Source organism: Megascapheus bottae, chromosome 3, assembly GCF_031878675.1.
Source record: "Megascapheus bottae isolate mThoBot1 chromosome 3, mThoBot2.hap1, whole genome shotgun sequence".
NCBI classification, from domain to species: domain Eukaryota; kingdom Metazoa; phylum Chordata; class Mammalia; order Rodentia; family Geomyidae; genus Megascapheus; species Megascapheus bottae.
This window is the reverse complement of record NC_143511.1, coordinates 34,607,262-34,627,235: the sequence shown is the minus strand read 5'-3', so window position 1 is coordinate 34,627,235 and position 19,974 is coordinate 34,607,262. Positions and strand designations below refer to the sequence as shown.

At 51.0% G+C, this 19,974-nt stretch overlaps 1 protein-coding gene across 2 annotated transcripts in view; it reads right to left on the bottom strand.

Annotated features, from left to right (window-relative positions):
- Window positions 1-6,978: 6,978 nt before the first annotated feature.
- Mad1l1 (mitotic arrest deficient 1 like 1) overlaps window positions 6,979-19,974 on the bottom strand; it is a 312,487-nt gene continuing 299,491 nt past the window's right edge. For both annotated transcript variants that reach the window (XM_090329856.1, XM_090329857.1), the window contains one exon: window positions 6,979-9,250. In XM_090329856.1, coding sequence (XP_090185982.1) covers window positions 9,092-9,250 — 159 coding nt within the window. In that variant the 3' untranslated portion in view covers window positions 6,979-9,091. The remainder of the gene's footprint in view (window positions 9,251-19,974) is intronic.

The window sequence follows — 19,974 nt, the reverse complement described above, 5'->3', positions numbered from 1 at the left end:
GCCCCAGGGTGACCCTATGCTCCTGTGTGTGGAGTTTATTAATTAAGATAGGCTGGACACAGTAAACAAGGAGAGGGAATAGAAGCCGAGGGGCAGGCCCGCTGGGACGTGCACACCTGATTTATGGCTGTACAGGACCACTTGAGGAAGAGGAGACTGTTTAATAAATGCTACTGAGACCATTTGTTATTCATGTGGAAAAAAAAAGAAATTGAATTTCTGCCTCACGTCATAAATAAAAGTCACTTGCGGGAGACAAGGTTGGGGGTGATCTCTGCGCCCTCACTGTGTCAGGCTTGCTTAAACAAGACACACGGAGTGCCAGCCATAAAACACAAGACTGACAAATTTTACTCTGCTTACCAGAAACCAACATAAATTAGGTGAAGGAGAGGGCCGGGCACGGTGCCACACACGTGCAGTCCCAGCTATTTAGGAAGCAGAGTTAAGAGGATCGTGGTCCAAGTTTAAGATCGTGGTGCAGGGCCGGGGCATGAGGCTCTATCTGAAATACAGAAGTAAAAGCAAAAGGACTGAGGGGTGCTAGTCAAGTGGTAGAATGCCAGCTTGGGGCAAAAAGCATCAAGATAGGGCATGAGGCCCTGAATTCAAGACCCAGTAACACACACACACACACACACACACACACACACACACACACACAAGGCGGGGTAAGAAGGCAGGTTACATAGTGGGAGGAAATACTTTCCACACATGAAGCAGCAGAGGGTTAGTATCTGAGTATGTGGTAAGCCCGCTCGATTCACTGATTCACTGATTTACTACAGGTAGAATGGCGCAGGCACAGCTGAAGGAATAAGTGAAATCAAAAGCAAACAACTGGTCCGGCTCACCCCCTACTGTTTACACCGTTGTGGGTTCAGCTCATGCTTGCCTCCCCCATGTCCTGGACCTCTTTTTCCTGGGTAGAGATAGATTCCTCCTCCCTCAAGGATGGACATGTGGCCTAACTGGAGCCAATCAGAGAGCTGCGTCTTTCACCCCTGCACTACGATTGGGAGAGATGCATTCTCAATGTCCCTTCAGAAGACAGCCCTGCTCCCAGAAAGGGTGGACATGTGATGTCATCACAGCCCATCAGAGAGCTCTGTCTTTCTCACTTGTACTGTGATTGGCCTGTGGTGGGGGAGGCTAAGGGGCGGGGGAGGGGGGAAGGGATTGATTTTGGTGAGCTTTTTTTTTGTGCTGGTCCTGAGGCTTGAACTTAAGGCCTGGCTACTGGCCCTTAGCAGTTTCACTCAGGCTGGCACTCTACCACTTGAGCCACAGCTCTTCTTTTTCTTTTTCTTTTGTGGATCATGGGGCTTGAACTGGGTCTGGGCACTGTCCCTAGGTTCTTCAGCTCAAAGCTACCACCCTACCCCTGGGCCTGGGCGCTGTACCTGAGCTCTTCAGCTCAAGGCTCCTGCCCTACCCTTGAGCCAAGCCCCACTTCCCATTTTCTAGAGGTTAACTGGAGATAAGTCTCAGGTCCTTTTGTGCCCGGGCTGGCTGTGAATCTGGATCCTCAGATCTCAGCCTCCTGAGTAGCTAGGATTATAGGCGTGGTGCAGACAGCGCCTTTTCCTTCGGGCTCTGGATGAACCCCGAGTCTTATCTGTATGTGGGGGGTCTTGCACTGGCTGGGGGCCATCTCCCGTATTTGTGTTTGTCTCGCACGCATCTGTGAGTCTTACCCATCTATTTGGCACCCTTGTAACTCAGCGAGCACAGGAGCACCATTAATGAGACCCTGCTAAGAAAGAGCAGGCCACGTTCCCCAGATAAGCAGGTACCTCGAAAAAGACCCGCAGTTCCACTTAATTAAAACCCCATGCTAAATGCGGCAGGCCGGCTTAAATAGCTTTTAGCAGCTAGGCAAAAGCCTGTCCCCACCAAGCTCACAGGTGGGAGCCCAACCTCTGACATACAAACGGGGTGAGGCTATTAGGGAGGTGATTTGGGGGTGACGTAGGCTGTGGGGTGGGGGGATGTTCTGTGAGGCTGTGGCCTCGTGAGAGGAAGGGAATGGGTGCTCAATCTCTTTGTCATGTACATACTGAATCAGCACCTTCACCCAAACCTCCCAGTCTCTCTGTGAGCCATGAATGTTTGTTGTGAGCCTTCAATGCCTTCTGCACTGCTGGGATTACATAGGTGACTACCAAGCCCAGTTCATTTGCTGAGATGGGGTTTCGGTAATTTTTCCTGGGATATCTGTTCTCAATCTTTGATCTCTGCCTCCTGTGTGGCTGGGATTGCCAGGGGACCCAACTGTGGCTGGCCTGTCTCCTCTTCTGTCCTCCTGAGTTTTGTTTTTTTTTGGTAGCTGCAGACTTTCAGGAGAATGATATTTCGTTTTATGTATGTCTGTTTCTGTTTCTGTCTTGGGACTTTTTTTTTGCTTATATTGATAATTTTGTAATTTTTGAATATTTTGGGTCCTCCCTCCCACTTGATTTTGCGATTTGCTTTTCCTTGCCTCCTCTCTGAAACCATCCCAACTGAGCCACACTGGCCTCTCCATTTCAATGCTCAAAGACAAGTTTCCCCATTTCTGTCTACAGTTCTTCTGCTCACATCTCCTGGCAGGCTGGGACAGTGAGGGTCGCAGCAAGGCACCCAGCTTAAAAACAAAAACCTAAACACAAGTCCTTTTTTTGTAAACTCAATTTTTTGTTTAATTAGTATCAGTTAAGTTGTTAAAGGAGGTCTGCTCTGTTTTTGATTAAAAAAAAAAGTGTTCAGCAGTATACAAAGAGGGCACAATTCTTTAAGGTTAATTCGAGAAGCAAATTTTTTTCCCCCTGTCAGAGTGAAATGTCTCCATCTTGCAGTCCGGTCCCCATTGCTGTCTCTTGGAGTTACTTGCTTCAGTTGTGTTGGGCACCTGACCTGTGTTGTGTCCGGTGGCCAGGTCCTCATCAGTGGAGTTAAAGAATAGACACCCACCCCCCACGGGACGTTCCTGTCATCCTCATCATCCAGATCACCCACTGTGGGGTCATCAAGCACAGTGCTGGGTGTGGTGGCTCCTCAGGAGGCTGAGGTCTGAGGAGCACAACTCCACGTCAGCCTGGACAGGAAAAGCCATGAGAATCTTACTTCCAATTAAGCACAAAAACAGCTCAGGAATGTCGCCCAGACCCTGAGTTCAAGCCCCTAGCATCGACACAAAACACAAGAGCAGAGCACAGGCCTGGGGCTGCGGAGCTCGGGAGCGTGGCAGCATACCCTGCCTCCTGGCAGGGAGTGAAGCGCCTTGATGAGGTCCCTGTCTGGTTTGTGGCACTGGAGAGCTGTGGTGTGTTTCCAGTATTATGAGTACACTGCAGCACAGGAACTTTTGGCTCAGGGTGGCCTCAATCCCCCATCCTCCCAATCTCTGCCTCCAGATGACGAAAAAGTGGAGGCGTGAGGTCCTGCACTCAGCTCCAGGTTGGTTTGTAAGCTGGTCACAGGGCTGGGTGGTCTGGTGTGTAGCTCCTGGCTCCCCAATGCCCAGGGTTTGTGTTTGTGGGCCAGGGAGGTGGTGTGGTAGCCAAGAGGCGGTGGGTCCCAGTTCTGCTCTGCACGGCACTGGGCCATTCTGGGAGGGTTAAGCGGCCCCACCAATGCAAATGAGATCTAATTAATACTTTTCATCAGCTGCAAATATACCTTCTGAACCCTATTAAAACCATGAATATGCAAATGTAGACCTTTTTAATTCTCATTTTCAAGGACTTGGTGTTTAGGGTTTGATTAGTGAATTTCGTTAACAGCTTGTAAACCTGGTATGAAATTTAATTTCCATTTTTTTTTTTTTGCCAGTCCTGGGCTTGGGCTCAGGACCTGAGCATTGTTCTTGAGTTTTCTCAAGGCTAGAGCTCTATCACTTGAGCCACAGCACCACTTCCAGCTTTTTTTCTATGTATGTGGTACCCAGGGGTTGAACCTGGGTCTTCATGCATGCTAGGCAAGCACTCTATGACTAGGCCGAACTCCTGGTCCTTAATTTCCATTTTTAACTTAAAAAAAAAAAAAAGATGTCTGTTGGTGGCTGACCTGATTGTGGGGGTCACACCATGACCCGGGTGTGCTGCTGCTGGCTCCCCATCTCATGGGTCTGGCTGTAGTCCATTCCCCGCCCTTCCCCCATGACCATGTCCAGGAGGGAGGCGACCTGGCCACAGTCACCTAGCAGGTTGGGACAAGCCAGCATGGAACTGAGGCACTGACACCCAGGCAGGGTGTGCTGGACCAGGCAGCAGACAGCCTTGAAGGGAGCAGAACCCGTGCTGGTCTGTGGTGGCAGCTGCTGGTTGCCTGGCTGCTCGTGTTCCTCAGCCAGGAGGGCAGCAGGTCCCCAGGAAACCTCGTTTTGTTCTATTTTGTTCTTTGTGTGTGTGTGTGTGTCATGGGGCTTGAACTCAGTACGGGTGCTGTCCCTGAGCTCTTCAGCTCAAAGCTACCGCCCTACCTTTGAGCCAAGCCCCGCTTCCCATTTTCTAGAGGTTAACTGGAGATAAAGAGTCTCAGGTCCTTTTATGTCCAGGCTGGCTTTGAACCTTGATCCTCAGATCTCAGCCTCCTGAGTAGCTAGGATTATAGGCGTGAGCCACCGTGCCTGGCTGAAGGCTGTTTAGTTCTTAAATACCGAGTCACTATGCACATGTGGCAACATAAAATGCCCTGAAGCCTTCCTGCAGCTGAGGAGCCAGGTCTGTTGGGAGCCTACAGAGGACAAAAATGCATCCCTTCTTCAGGACCCCCCCCCAACCCTCCAATGTGGCTGCAAAGTGCTCTGCAAGTAGAAAGAACACAATGATTTCTAAGACTCAGAACTAGAAATGATTGTATTTTATTACCACTGATTAACATGTTAAAATGGTAACATTTTGGAGCTACTGCATTATATAAAATGTTAAAATTAATTGCAAGGGACTGGAGCATAGCTCAAGTGGCAGAGGACCGACTTAGCAAGCACAAGGCCCTGAGTGCAAACCCCAGTACCACCAGAAATGCTTTTCAATCAATTGAGGGCTGGGAGTTTGGCCTAGTGGCAGAGTGCGTGCCTAGCATGTACGAAGACCCAGGTTCGATTCCTCGGTACCGCATACATAGAAAAAAAAAGCTGGAAGTGGTGCTGAAGCTCAAGTGGTAGAGCTCTAGCCTTGAGAAAGCCCAAGGACAGTGCTCAGGTCCTGAGCTCAAGCCCAGGACTGGCAAAAAAAAAAAAAAAAAAAAGTTTCTTTTGAGATAGGGCCTCACTTGGTTGCCAAGGATAGCCCCGAACTCAGGCTCCTCTTGTTCAGTCTCCTGACTGTTGGGATTACAGATTAAGACCGTACACAGATTAAAAATACCTTACCAGCCTGCACTGGTGGCTCACTCCTGTAATCCTAGCTACTCAGGGGCTGAGATCTGAGGATTATAATTTGAAGCCAGCCTGGACAGGAAAGTTGACAAGACTCTATCTCCAATAAATGACCCAGAAAAAGTTGGAAGTGGATCTGTGGCTCAAGTTGTAGAGGGCTAGCCCTGAGCACAGAGATGCTCAGAGACAGAGAGCCCAGGCACTGAGTTCAAGCCTTGGACTAGCAAAAAAAAAAAAAAAAAAAAAGTTAGGGCATCTACTGTAATAAATGTGCAACATGGCAAATTATTATTTTGTCTTACACTGGGAATCATATTTGAAAACTGATGCAAAATTTTGCTTATTTTCTGGCGCTTTACCACCTAAGCCATGCTCTCAACCCTGTACCATTGCAAATTATAAATCATGTGTCCAGATAGTGGGAAATGCCATAAGGTAAATTCAGGATACATGTGTGATGTGAATGTCAGCCGGCCTGGGCCATAGTGGCAAAATCCACTACCAGGAAGTTTCAATAAACATTCATTTATTCTTCCAGTTCCAGAGGCTAGCGACGCGAGACAAGGCATGGCCCCTGGGTGATGGTGGCAGCACACACCTGTAATCCCCATTACTTAGGAGGCAGAAGCAGAAGGATCTTAGTCGGAGGCCTACAACTGGAGGCAAAGTTAGTAACACTCTATCTGAAAAACAAAGTAGGAGTGCTAGCAGGAGTGCATAGCTCATGTGGTAGAACATCCATCCAGCAAGCACAAGGCCCTGGGTTCAATCTCCAGGACCACACACACACACACACACACACACACACACACACACACACACACACACAGACTCGACAGGTGGCATCTCTCCTTGGTTTACTGATACAATGGCCATTCTGCTTGAGGTGAGCTGGCACTCTATCATTTGAGCCACACCTCCACTTCCAGTTTTTGCTGGTTAACTGGAGATGTGTCTGATGGATATTTCTGCCTCGGCTGTCTTTGAACCACATTCCTCAGATTTCCGCCTCCCATGTATGGAGGATTGCCGGGGCCTACCGGCAGCAAATTGGGGTTCCTGAAATAGGGGGCAGGGACTGGAAAAAATAGAAGAGAGACAAACACATGGGGTCCGGGAGGTCTGCAGCCCAGGTAAAAACTGCAGCCTAGTTTATTCTCAACTCCAGGCTTCTATCCCTTCTTGAAACCAGGGAACTTCCAGGTGTTCATTCATATGGTAAATCTCAGGTCATTTAAACAGAATAAGACCAGAAAACAATAAGACAATAAAGCAATTGTCTGATGCAAATCAAGGTACAGTTTGATTCCACTCTGGCTCCCAACAGAGGATTACAGGCGTGAGCCTGCACTGGGGTGCGTTCTAATCTTGGAGCAGGATCACACAGTGACCATGTCACGTATCACCTTCTGTTGTGGGCCAGGGCATGGGGCAGATCCACACCAGAGTGTGCAAGCGAGAATATGACCCTGGAACTTGAGTTTTATAGTGTCAGGGGGCTGGGACAGTGGCCTACTGGCTGAGTGTTTCCCTAGCCTGCACAGTGTCCTGGGTTTGATACCTTGGTATTACATACACAGAAAAACCCAGAAGTGGTGCTGTGGCTCAAATGGTAGCCTTGAGAAAGCTCAAGGATGGTGCTCAGGCCAAGTTCAAGCTCCAGGACTGGCAAAAAGAAAAAAAAAATAGTGTCAGGTTGGGAGAAATCTATAGCATTCAGGGAAAAGGGGTTCACTGTCACAGGATGGGGGCCTCCTGCCTTCCCACTCCACGCCCTGAGTATTGTAGATACAGTAACAGTGCCGTGAAGCCCATGGCTATGCCTGCCTGGCACATTTCCAAGACATATTGTTAAGTGAGAAAAACTGAGCTGCAGAACAAAACACAGTTATTTTAAAAACCACACACCCGCTCCGAGCAAACAAAGCCAAGCATCTCGCACACGCGCATGTAAAGTGTGCAGATCCACCCACAGGTGGGAAGGCCTGGAATGCAGCCAGAGGAGGAGTTTGTCCCTTTTTACTCTATGTTTCTCCTGTATTGTCAGAGGTTTATTTGTTTGGCTTTAAGTTAAAAATGCGTCAGAACTGTGAAGCTAAAGATAAGGCAAAGGAAAGAGAGAAATTCTACAGTATAATGATGGGCAGGGTACGGGGAGCTGCCACCTGGACTGGATCTTCTGGTGTGTGACTTCAGGCCAGACCCTTTCTCTCTCTGGGCCAGAAGCAGAAATTCAAGTAGCATGTCCTTAGAGTGCAAGTGTGTTGCATATGTGTGCAGCACATGTGTGCAATAACATGGGCTCATGCTTGCACATAAAGCTCATATGTGCACATATACAACCGCACATCAGTGTACCCAGTAACTCAGTACAGACATGCATGCTCAAGCACAAGCCACACACACGTGGACCTGCACACAAGCACACAAAGCTTGCATGCATTCAAGTGAAACTCATGCATGCACAGGCATGGCTGTGTGCACACATGTACATACATGTATAACACAGTTGTGAGTTCGTGATCTTGATTCTATACCACAGGGCCTCTGAGCCTCCCAGGCCGTCTCAGGATGAAGGCCCTGCTCACTGGTGACCCATTTGATGACAGTTACTCAGGAGGAAAGCCAGTCAGGTTTGATCCAGAAGCTAGAGCAGTAATGGGTTGCATCTGTAGCTGGGAGAGCTGGGTTTGAGTCCAGGCCCAATCCAGACCCGAAGGTGACAGTGGGTGGCAGATCTGGGCTGGGAGGTCAGTCAGGGGTGAGCTGTGCAGCAGCCCTGCCCTCTGCCTCTGCACAGCCCGGCCTCCCCTCCGCATGGCGGGGTGGGAGCAAATCCTGCGCCTGCGCCCTTCTGGGGGCCGATGCCACGCTGTTCATGGAGGGGAGATGAGGCTGCCCTGGGCCCCGGTGCAGTGGAAGGACCTGGGCTCCAGGAGGCCTAGGGACGGCCCTGCCCTGCCCGTGGGGGCCAGAGGAGGCCCCGGCTCGGTAAATCCTGTTACATCCTGGCAATTGCAGTTTATCACTCCGGCACTAATCCTTTAAAATTAGTCATTAGCGGCTTAAGAACCATTTAGCATTGGGCGCTCACTAAGGAGCTGGCGGCAGCCTGGGAAGCGCCATGACTGGAACTTTCTCTGGCCTCGGGCTGGCCAGGACCCTACACAGGGCCCTACAAGCTAGCTGTGGGTGTGACAAACCCGAGTGGCAAGCTGGTCCGTGCATGCCAGGGCAGGGACATGAAGGGGACCTTTATTCCCAGTCTGCCCAGATGTGTCCTTGGGGGCTGTAGGTGAGGAGGGAGACACAGAGAGGGCCAGCTGCCTCCTGGAGGCTGCACAGCAGTGGGTAGCAGAGTCCTCATGTGGGCCAGGCTCTCCGGAGGTGGTGTGGAACCCAGCAGGTCCAGGTCACTCGTGGGCACATCTGCTGGGGGCCAGGCACGCCTGGGGCAGTAGATGCACAGAGCCAGAGGAGGGCGCTGGACAGGAACCTTTATTTCCCCAGGTGAGGACCCTCAACTTGTGTCGGCAGCGCCCCAACCGGAGCATGGGCAGGCAGGAATTGTACAGCACAGGTGTGAACAAGGGAGATGTCAGGAGAGCTGGTGCACAGGGCGGGCTGGCTGGGTAAGGCACCCGGGGAGGGCTCAGGGCAGGGCTCAGGGAGGATGGACCTTGCAGGCAGGGCTAGCCTGGAATGGCCGCCGTCGTGACGGCTGGCGCAGGGCTAGGCCGTGGTCTGGCGGCTGAAGAGCTCGAGGGTAAGGGCGCTGAGGAAGGCCGGGATGCTGTCCTGGCGCAGCAGGTGCAACTCAATGAGCTCAGGCACCGAGCGCGAGAACTCCGTCTCCAGCAGCTGCATCTTGCAGCCTGAGGGTCCCGAGGCCTGTGGGTGGGAGAAAGCAGGGCAGTCAGCACGGGCCAGTGGGGGTCCCCCACCCACCCTCCCCACACAACCCCTGTGAGAGGAAAGGGGGCCCAGCCGCACCCGGGGCAGTGAGTCTTTGGAGCCCACGGGGGTGACAGGACGGGGCTCTCTTGGTCACTTCTTCCTGGGTGGGGAGGGGCTGTGCTGGGGAGCCTGGGCGCCCTTCCCAGCCCAGAACCCCACTTCTACGTGTACTTCACGTGTTCACTGACCCCCTTCCCCATGCCCCTGACCCCAAGCTGCCACCTGGAGCCTCACTTGCCAGGATGGGCAAGGGGAAGGGCTCTCTGCAGTGGCTAGGAGAAGCAGCTGAGCCCCAAGCCAGCAGGGGGCACAGAAACCCACCTAAGCTCCCCATCCAAACACAGGCCTGACAGATGGCTGGTGCCCAGGCCACCTCTCAGGTCAGCCACAGAGGCAAAGACACCAATGAGGAGCCAGACAAAGGGCTGGGGTGCACAGGAGACAGGAAGAGGCCATCCGCAGAGGCGAAGATGCTCGGCAGACCTGACTGGGCGCCGGGATGTAACTCTCCAGAGGGGAGGGTGGAACACAAACGTGAGCGGGGGCAGGGGGCTCACACCTGTCACCCCAGCTCCTTAGGAGGCTGAGATCTGGGGAGCATGGTTTCAAGCCAGCCTGGGTGGGTGGGAAAGTTATCTCCAATAAACTACTCAGAAAAGGCAGGGCTGTGGTTCAAGTGGTAGAGTGCTAGCCTTGGGCTCTGACAGGCTCAGGGACAGAGCCTAGGCCCCGAGTTCAAGCTCCAGGATGCGCAAACAAACCCAACCCCCCCAAACCAAACCAAACCAAAGGCACACATGTGGGCTGGTCAGGGTGGCCCAGGCTTGTGGTTCCAGATACTCAGAAGGCAGACAGAGATCATGAAGATGGTGGTTGCAAGCCAGGCTGAGCAAAAGGCTAACAAGATGCCCAGGTCAACCAGAGCTGGGAGTATGGAGAGCTCCCTGGAGGGGGCTGCCTGGGAGACCCAGATGTCCCGGCAGAACCTCCCCTCCCCCGATAGTTGGCTCATTGCCCTCCCCGCCCTCTCACCTCTCCTCTGCTGTGTGGCCTTCAACCTGCGTGCAGCTCCCCTGTCTAACCTGTCGGGCCTGTTACCTGTATTTTCCTGTTTTCTCACTTGAGCTGACCCCTAGCTTGTTCTCGAAGCCCATTAATACATTTAGACTTGTCATAGTTCAACACAAACCATTTTTAAACAAAAATAAGAGAAACCACTCTGACCTTTTCCCAAGAAAATCCCTTCATTTCTGCCTTCTGCTCTTGACTTTCAGCGTTTCCCCCTAAATGTCAGCGGCCAGCGGCAGCAGCTGCTGGGGAGGCAGGGCAGCGGGGTGGGGGGGGGGAGTGTGTCTTCAGAGCCCCTTTTCTCTTCAGAACTCAGGACACCCTCCCTCTCCACCCAGGTCCTGGTCATTCTTCAGTTGCTAGCTCTATATCAGCTTGTAATGGACAGGCAAGGGCCAGAACCCACTGCAGCCCACCAGCTTCTGCCCACTGTGTCTACCCCCGTGTGCCTGTCCCTTGCCCTGCCGGCCCAAGGTGCAGCCTGAAGGCTGCACCCACTCTCCTCACTCCATTTCCCCAGTGTGTACCCTACTTCACACTGGCAGGGGGCTGCACAACACGCCCCACCCCAGCCCGCTTGGGAAACAGCCAGGAGCTTATCAGAATGTGCAGATTGAATTATGTCCCGCCGATCAATCTCTGCTCTGGCTCTGCCATGTTCAAATGCCACCCGGCCCCCAGGTGCCTTGTAAATCACCATAATTAGGGGCTGTTCACTTAAAATTAGAGCACAATTTTTTAAAAAGCAAATTGCCCAGTAAGACGTGTTGGCTGTGGCTAGAAATATTTATGGGCTGCCTGCGTGATCCGTCTCTGGCTTCCTTGCCCTGTGTGCCTGCGGGGAACAGGCAGCGTGTGGCCGGTGGGTGCTGGGGGAGATGAGCCCATACAGCCTTAACCAAGCCACGGGCCTGCACTCGATTGCTCTGACAGTGTGCAGGGTCTCCTTAGCCCCTCTGACAGCATGCAGGGCCCCCAGCCTCAGGGCCATGGGCCTGGAATACACTGGGCTTAACATGAATCCTTTTGTGCCAGGTTTGCTACCCTGAAGCCCAGTGGTGCCCCACTAGGGCACACAACAGACTCCTTCACTACATTGTTTGGGTAAAGGGGCTCTAAGTGGGTGGGCATATGGTCACAGGATGACAGAGACTCCTGGAGAGTGGAGAGGAGATGTGCCCATGCCCCTCCGTTGCCCGTTACCGTGAGGTGGGCAGAGGCAGAGTGGGGGAGGGGGCCCTGTTAAGAGCAAGGGCACCCCCCCCCCCCAGGGCCCTGCACAAAGTTCCATAGATGAAGAAATTCTATTGAGGAGGTGCCAAGAGATTAAATCCATAGGAAGCCTGAAATCTTAATTCAAATGAGGAAACCTAAAAAATGATCAAACATTCAGGAAATGTCTATCTGATTACTTTAAGATGTGGGGGAGTTATTCTAATATTGTTTGCAGGTGGTGTGGTTTTGGTGGGTTAACAAAAATGGTTCCTGGCTTCTTGAGGTGGCCAGATATGGGATGGGGGCTGAGAAACACCAGCAGTAAAACACAAGGAGATGTGGGTGCATCCATGGCAGCATCTGGAGGAAAACCAATAACCCAGATATAGAACCAAGACTCCTAAATCATGGCAGAGGACTGCAGTAAGGGAAGAGCAGAAGAACAAAACCAGTCATCTGAAAGCCAGCCACAAAACAGATAAAATCCAACAAAAGTGACAATTCTAGAAATGCAGGAGTAAGCAGAGCAGGCCTGGGAAATGTTAGAGACCACGTGGGGCACACAGGAAAGCCTTTGCATACCAAACTCTGGCAGAGCAGGGGGAGGGGACCAATTCCTGACAGGATGAAGAGATCTCCACAGCCACTGATGAAGTCAACTGGAGAGCAGGCAGCTTCCCCCAGGAAATGTGTACCCCAGATGGCACCCCAGAGGATCCTGCTGACGCTCTAATCTGGAGTTCTTTCCAGTTCCTGCAATTCCTTCCAGGATACCGGAGAGGGGATGCATCCTCATTCAGTGCTAACCCCATGCTCAAGCTGAAAGACAGCAGATACCTGCTCATACCTCAGTCATCCACACTGCATACACCCTCACAATGGAAGCATGCGCTCACACACACTGATGGAAAGTCACACACAATACAACATACAACACACACACATGCACATACATTTCCCCTCACATACATTCTCATATGGTAAAAAGTACAGGCCAGTCCTCAACAATATTAGCCAATTAAGTATAGTAATAGATAAAAAAAGAATACAACTTCTGCTGGTGGCTCATGTTTCTAATCCTGGCTACTCAAGAGGCTGAGACTCAAAGTCAGCCAGGCAGCAAAGTCTGTGATGCTCTTATCTCCAATTAACCATCAAAAAGTCAAAAGTGGAGTTGTGGCTCAAGTGGCAGAGTGCCAGTCTTGAGCAAAAATGCTAAGTGACAGTGCCAGGGCCCTGAATTCAAGCAGGGGGATCTATTTAAGTGTGCAAGGCCAGTTCAATGAGCAAACAGTTGTCAACATTATCCATTCATCAATAGGCTAATGAAGAGGACAAGAAGTTGATGGCCAGGAGTCAGCAAGGCAACGCAGCATTGGGCCTGGCACCAGACTAGCCAGGACCTTCAGTAAGAGAAGGTGGTGGGAAATGCAGATTGCAAGAGGAAATGAAGCAATTCCTACTTGGAAACAACATGCCTGCCCAAGCGGAGAATCCTGCAGAAAAACCCAGAACTGACCAGTGAGTGCAGTAAGGTTGCAGGAAACAAGATCAATAAACAAAAATCAATCCTGTTCCTATAGAGCAATCGCAAACAAGAGAAAGGAGACCAGGAAGGAGGATACTATTTCCACAACAACTTACTGTCCTATGCCACGTGTGACAAAAGGTCAGTGAAAGGGATCCAAGGATTATTTCCACAGACACAGAGATACAATTATGTTCCGGGCCATCACCTCTATCAAAACCCCAGCAAAATTTGAGTAGATATAGACAGGGCTTTAGAATACTAAAGTGTTCGTGGGAAGGGAGAGAGCCAAGGGCAGCCAAGCAATTCTGCCAGGGCAGGGCACACTGTCTCACTATAATGATACGGTGACAGTGGTACAACACTATGTGACTGTGGACAGAAAACTCGGGGAAGCATGTTCAGCCAGGTAAAAAGGTGCCCTGCAAATTCCAGTTCTACCTCATGAACAGATAAACCATAAGCCAGTGCAGCCCTTGTTTCCAGGATGCAGTACGATAGCTGGAAGTTACTGTACGGCTTTGCAAACCACTCAAAGCTGTAGGGATGGTTAGGTCCAGGGAATGGCAGCTAAACACGGCTGCTATGGTGAGGAAAATGAAGGCTGGGCATTTTCTGAGGTTAAATAGAGGGTACCATTTACCTTTTAAGGCTTTCCTCCAAATTATTTCAAATAAATCTTACAGTTGCCAAGCAGCTTGTGTCCAATTTGTGAGATGAAATAAAGCAGCGGCATGTGCCCAGTGGCTATGGACAGTAAAGACAGGTACCATGGCCCAGGTGACAAGATACCTGCTCTTACAAGAACTGCCACTACAGCTAACATTCCAGGAGAAGTGGACCCCAGCAGAGCCTCGGAGACCTTACAGCCGTCCTGACACCTGGGGGAACCTGCACACTTGTTATTTTAAGGAGGCTTGGGGGAGGGGTTCTGGTGGAAAGATCACTTACCTTCCAGAGATTACAGACTGTTAGCTCAGCAAACGCAGAGGAAGGACCAACTATGGACGGGAGGGATTTGTTTTCAAACTCCAATCTAATTAGATCATTCTAGTGTGAGTCAAGGGCAGGGGAGGGTCCACAGGGGTGGCACCATGCTGGAGTCAGGATGAAAGGAAGACCTTGTGTATGACCTCATAGGCCACCATGAGCCATGGCCTATAATGACCTTGCCTCTGCTTTTAGACAGCCTGCTTGGCTGGGAGGATGAGTGCACACCACAGCTGGGAGAAGACATTTGTAAGGCACAAAGGAGTAGAATTTCTTATCATGTGATTCCCCTCTAGAAGAGCCCCCCTGGTGTCCCTAGCACATGGGCCAGGTGCCAATCCCATTTAGTGTGGGGTTTTCTGATCACACCTGATACCCCCAAAGACCTGTAGGACAGGGCTCTCCCCAGGATAGAGCTCAGAGAGCTGGAGGGACCAGGGGAGGCCCCAGCAAGAGGCCACCATCCCGGGCCAGGCACCATTAGACCCACACCTGCTCACTACCCACTGGCTTTCCTAAACCAGTCCTGTGTGATGAGAAGCCCAGCTGCACACAAGGAGGCAGGTGGCTGTGGGTCTGCAGGCTCCACGCACTAAGTAGACACTGCTGCAGGTGTCATCTTGTCCAGAGCTCAGGCATTTCTGTCTTATGTCCCACAGCTGTCCCTGCTGGACCTGGGGAGGGGAGCGGCTGACATAAGGTGGGGGAGGGGGGGCGAGAGGGAAGTGAGCTCCAGAAGGGCTGTGGCATGCCTGGCTGGGGCTCTGGAGCCCGGACTGCCCCAGATCACCCCAGCAAGTGCTTAGTCAGGCACCAGTACTCTGGAAGCTCTGCACCCACTGCCACCTCCCAGCACCATTGTGTGCAAGCAGCCTTCCTGTCTCAGACTCGGGACATCCACCATAGCCCCCTCCTCTCCACTGCTGCACTGGCCCAGCAAAGCCATTGCCCAACACTTGAAGCTCTGCGTCCATCACGGCTTCCTATGCTTGTCTCAGGCTCACTGACAGAGGCTGAGGAAGTCCTCCTGAGGACATGGGCACCTGGGACGCCCTGTTATGGCCATGGCCTGCACCTGTGCATGCCCAGTGGAGCTGCCACAAGCGGCCAAGGAGCTGGCTCAGGCCCAGGGTTCACGGTAGCCTTGGGGGAGCTGGCTGCTCCCTTGGTACCCCGTCCTACGACGTGCCATCAGAAAGTGCGTACAGGAATCATGTGTGAGTGAGACAGAACTGGAGATGAGTGTCCGGAACAAAGTCCTAAAGACAGGAAATGGCAAATAGGCACGTCCAGTGCAGAGAACGGCCGCCTAGCACCCTGCTGCTGTGAGCCGAGGCAGGCGTCCAACACGGCCTGTGCTAATTATACCCACGCTGGGAGTTCACTGTCCCGGCTAGGGGTGACCTTTCCCTCCAGAGCCTCACTCGGGGAGGGCAAGGCCGGGCCCCAGCAATCCAGATGAAGCACAAACCAACAATTATTATTATTACCCGCCTTCTATTTATGAGCACTCCATCTTTCTTGTGGGGATCCATTCTGGAGCTGTTCACAGCTGTTCCTGCAGCCCGTGGGGTGTGTGTATAGCCTGCTGGCCATTTCTGGTAAACCTCAGGATGGACCCCGGGGCCAGCAGGACCAGGTGAGAAGGGGAGAGAGGTGGGGATCCTGAGGGTCAGCTGCAGAGGCAGGGGTCCAGAGCCAAGGGAGGTGAGGGAGGAGCAGAGGAAGAAGTACCCATGGCCCAGCGCCCCCCTCCCCCCAGCACCCTCTAGTGAGAGGCCAGAAGACCTCTTACTACCTGTCTCTCACACTGATGGGGAATGTGGTTTCTGGAGTGATTTTCAAGAGGCCACCACGCTTGGCACGAGATGTGGCTGGTGCAGGGGAGGAGGTGGCAGAGATGCAGAGGCCTGGGCACAAATCCCGGCTGTCCTTTTTATTTTCTCTGAGACTCCTAGCTCTTCAATTTCCTTCACTGAGCTTGCATTTCCTCAAGTGAAACGGTCACAAATGCCAGCTGCCCTCCCTCAGGGGGTTGTTGGCAGCTTAGATGGTACAACCTGCCTGCTATGCTCCCCGCCAAGAAGGGACACAGGGGCAGCCTCCCTCCCCATCTGGAACAGCCAAAACACCAGACACAAGGTACACAACAGTCACTACACCAGAGGGGACCGAGGGCTGAGTCTGGTCGAGGGGACAGAGCTAAGCCTGGGTGGCCAAGGAGGCTGGCAGTGTGGAGAGAGCAGGAAGCATAGAGGATCATGCAGGATTGGCTCCTGAGAATAAGGAAGCTGAGAGCAGGAAGAGCCCATAGGACTAGAGAGAAGAACCCACAAAAGGAGCATCTGGAGTTCTTCCAGGGTTGAAGACAATGCCTGCCTCTTCCATCCGCTGCACCAGAGAGCCTGATACTGTTCAGGGCTTTGTGCAGATAAAAAGATGGTCTCATCTCTTTGTGAGCCCTAAATGCTACCTGGACAGTGTGTCATCAACCTTAAACCATGAGTACCTTAACTGCATCCCTGTGCAAGGCTGGAGAATATTCTCAGAAGCACAGCAAGACAAGGTCCATTGGTCTCGATAGACCCAGAACCACAGGGCACTGGGTCTCAGTGCTGAGAGACATGTAACAAATATGGAAAAGAGGTGAGCTGGCCTAAAGATGAAAATGGTACTTGTGAGATGCAACCCACAACAAATGGACCACAGCAGATGGGACAATGTAGGAAAAGGTCAGTGAACCTAAAGACATGACAAGAGAAGCCAGCACAAAACACTGACCATGCATCAGCAGGTGGTAGGAACAATGTTGCATGGCCGACCATGCATCCCTGGAGCCCCCAGAAGGAGAGGCTGGCGATGGGGGTGTGGTGGCACTGCTGAAACACTTCTGCTTGATGTGGCACGCATGCCAGTGAGTCTTCCCAGGTGACTTATACAAAGTATGAGACTGCTCCTGCCATCCCTGCTTCTTAGGGCTCTGATAGAACCGGTAGCCACTTTGTGCATGGCTGTGTGGCAGGGAAATGAAGGCAGCCTCCAGCCCAGTCACTGAGGCAGTGAGGCTTTGGCTCAGTGACTCATGAGGAAGGAAATCTGCTGACAATATGTGAGAGTCTGGGGCTGATCCTTCTCCACAGATCCTTAAGGTGATGGTGGCCTATGAGACACCCACAGAGGAGCCATGTGCTCAGATCCTGGCTTCAGAGGAGCTGTGAGCACAGGGTTCTATTGAGAAGTGCAAGCAGAGATGCTGACGTGGGGCCAGGAGCGTGGCCTAGTGGTAGAGTGCTTGCCTAGCATGCATGAAGCCCTGGGTTTGATTCCTTTGTACCACATATATAGAAAATAAGCCAGAAGTGGTGCTGTGGCTCGAGGGGTAGAGCACTAGCCTTGAGAAAGCCCAAGAACAGTGCCCAGGCCCTGAGTTCAAGTTCTAGGACTGGCAAAAACAACAACTCCCCACCCCCAAACAGAGATGTTGATGTTTCTCTATCTGTAGCTGATAGGACAGGAAGGTGGAGCACCGAGGAGAGTATGGGAGCCCCAATACCACCAGCAGCAAACTCCATTTCCTGACACTGAGGTCCTGTGTTAGAACTGGACTCCTCCCTTTCAGGAAGCTCATTCACAGAACACACCGGACTCTGGATCCACATCAAACACTATCCCTCTGACAGGCAATCACACTAGAAATCATTAGCAGTAGAGTATCTGCAACTTTTTAAAGCATCTAGACGTGAAGTGACTTACTCCTAAATAACCTCTGGGTCATATAAAACAAATCAAGAGCAATATTAGCAATGCTGAGTGAAAAAGAATAAAAAGAAAATGCCAGACATGCCAGGGTACTAATAAAGCAGAAATCTGAGGGAATTCATGACAGAATGTCTATATTTGAAAAGAAAAAAAAACAAACAAACCATAAACCAATAGAGAAACTGGAATAAGGTGGCAAATTAGATCCACCGTGAAGAGAAAATAATGACCCAGTAGGACTCTGCATGCCTTTGTACGTACGTGCATTTGTCTTGGCTAATTCCATCTGGTGCTGACCTAGCTCTGTGTGTGTGTGTGTGTCTGTGTGTGAGACTGCTTTCACTGCTGCCCCATTCTGCAGCACCCACAGCAGGGCAGGTGGTGCTAGCGTCCCCAAAGGGCAGGCATTCCCACCCAGCCATTCACAGGAGGGGGATGATATCTCATATACTCTCACTTTCCTTGTGATGGATGATGCTGAGATTTGCCATTCAATGTCTAGGGTTTTCTAGGTATGCTATGTCCAACCACCGCTTCTCAGATGTAAACAGTGAGATCTTTTCTTCTATGCTCTGGCTTGTCCATTCCCACTTTAAAAAGCAGAAGTTGTAAAGTTGATTGAGTTTAATTTCAGTCCTTTCTTTTATTGAGTGTACATTTGGCATCCTACTAGGAAAATGACTTTTCTGCTTTTCCTTCTGGAAGTTTTACAGTGTGACACTTACACGTGCAGTACATTCTGAATTGTTTTTTGGATATAGGACACGTTTGCCCCTTTCCTGTGTATGCAGAGAGCTAGTCGTTCCAGTATCACAGGCTGAGAACACTGCCCTTTCTTCCAACTCAGCCTTCCCTTCCATAAAAGCAGAGACCTTCTCAGCTTCTGGGAGGATCGCCGATCCTGGCTTACCCCAGGGCACGTTGGCATCTTTGCAGTCCACCTCCCAGCTCTGAATGCCCTCTCTGAGCCATGGCTGCTCATTTGTATGAGTAGGTATTTCACATCTTTTCTCCATTATTCCTAAGTATTTCGCTTTGTGATACGACAGAAGACAATGCTTCTGAGTTTGTCTGTTGCTAGTATATAAAATCAACCCTTTTATATATTGTTCCTTGTAGTCTACATCCTTGTTCAAGTCCATCTGGTATTGCTGTCGGCAACTTCCTTATACATTTTAATTTAAAGTGTGTATATATGCCAGTCCTGGAGCTTAAACTCAGGGTCTGGGCACTGTCGCTGCGTTTTTTGCTCAAGGCTAGTGCTTTACCATTTGAGCCACATACTTCCACCTTTTTGGTGGTTAATTAGAGATAAAAGTTTCACACACCTTCCTGCTGGGCTGATTTTGAACTAGGATCCTCAGATCTCAACCTCCTAAATAGAATTATAGGTGTGAGCCCAAAACACACACAGCTCCTAGTAGTGAATCTTCCATACAGCAATGTCTTTGAGTGTGCATGTTCTTCAATCCATCCAAATTACACATATCCTTCTCCTTTTCCTCCTCCTCCTCTTTCTTCTTTTTTGCTAGTTCTGTGCTTGGGCTGAGGGCCTGAGCACTGTCCTTGGGCATTCTCAAGGCTAGAGCTCTACAACTTGAGCCACAGCACCACTTCTGGCTTTTATTCTATGTATGTGGTACTGAGGAATCGAACTCAGATCTTCATGCATGATAGACAAGCACTCTACCACTAGGCCAAACTCCCATCCCTCCTTTTCCTTCTTGAAGGACTAGGACTTTATTTATTTATTTATTTATTCATTCATTCATTCATTTTGCCAGACCTGGGGCTTGTACTCAGGGCCTGAGCACTGTCCTTGGGCTTTTTCAAGGCTAGAGCTCTACCACTTGAATCACAGCACCACTTCCAGCTTTTTTCTATGTATGTGGTACCAAGGAATTGAACCCAGGTTTTCATGCATGCTAGGCAAGCACTCCTACCACTAGGCCAAACTCCCAGCCCCACTTTTTTTTTTTTTAATGGCAATACTGGGGCTTGAACTTTTGTCATTTTTGCTGGTTAACTAGAGATAAGGAGTTTCATGGACTTGTCTGTCCCCGGCTGGTTTTGAATTATGATCCTCAGATCTCAGCCT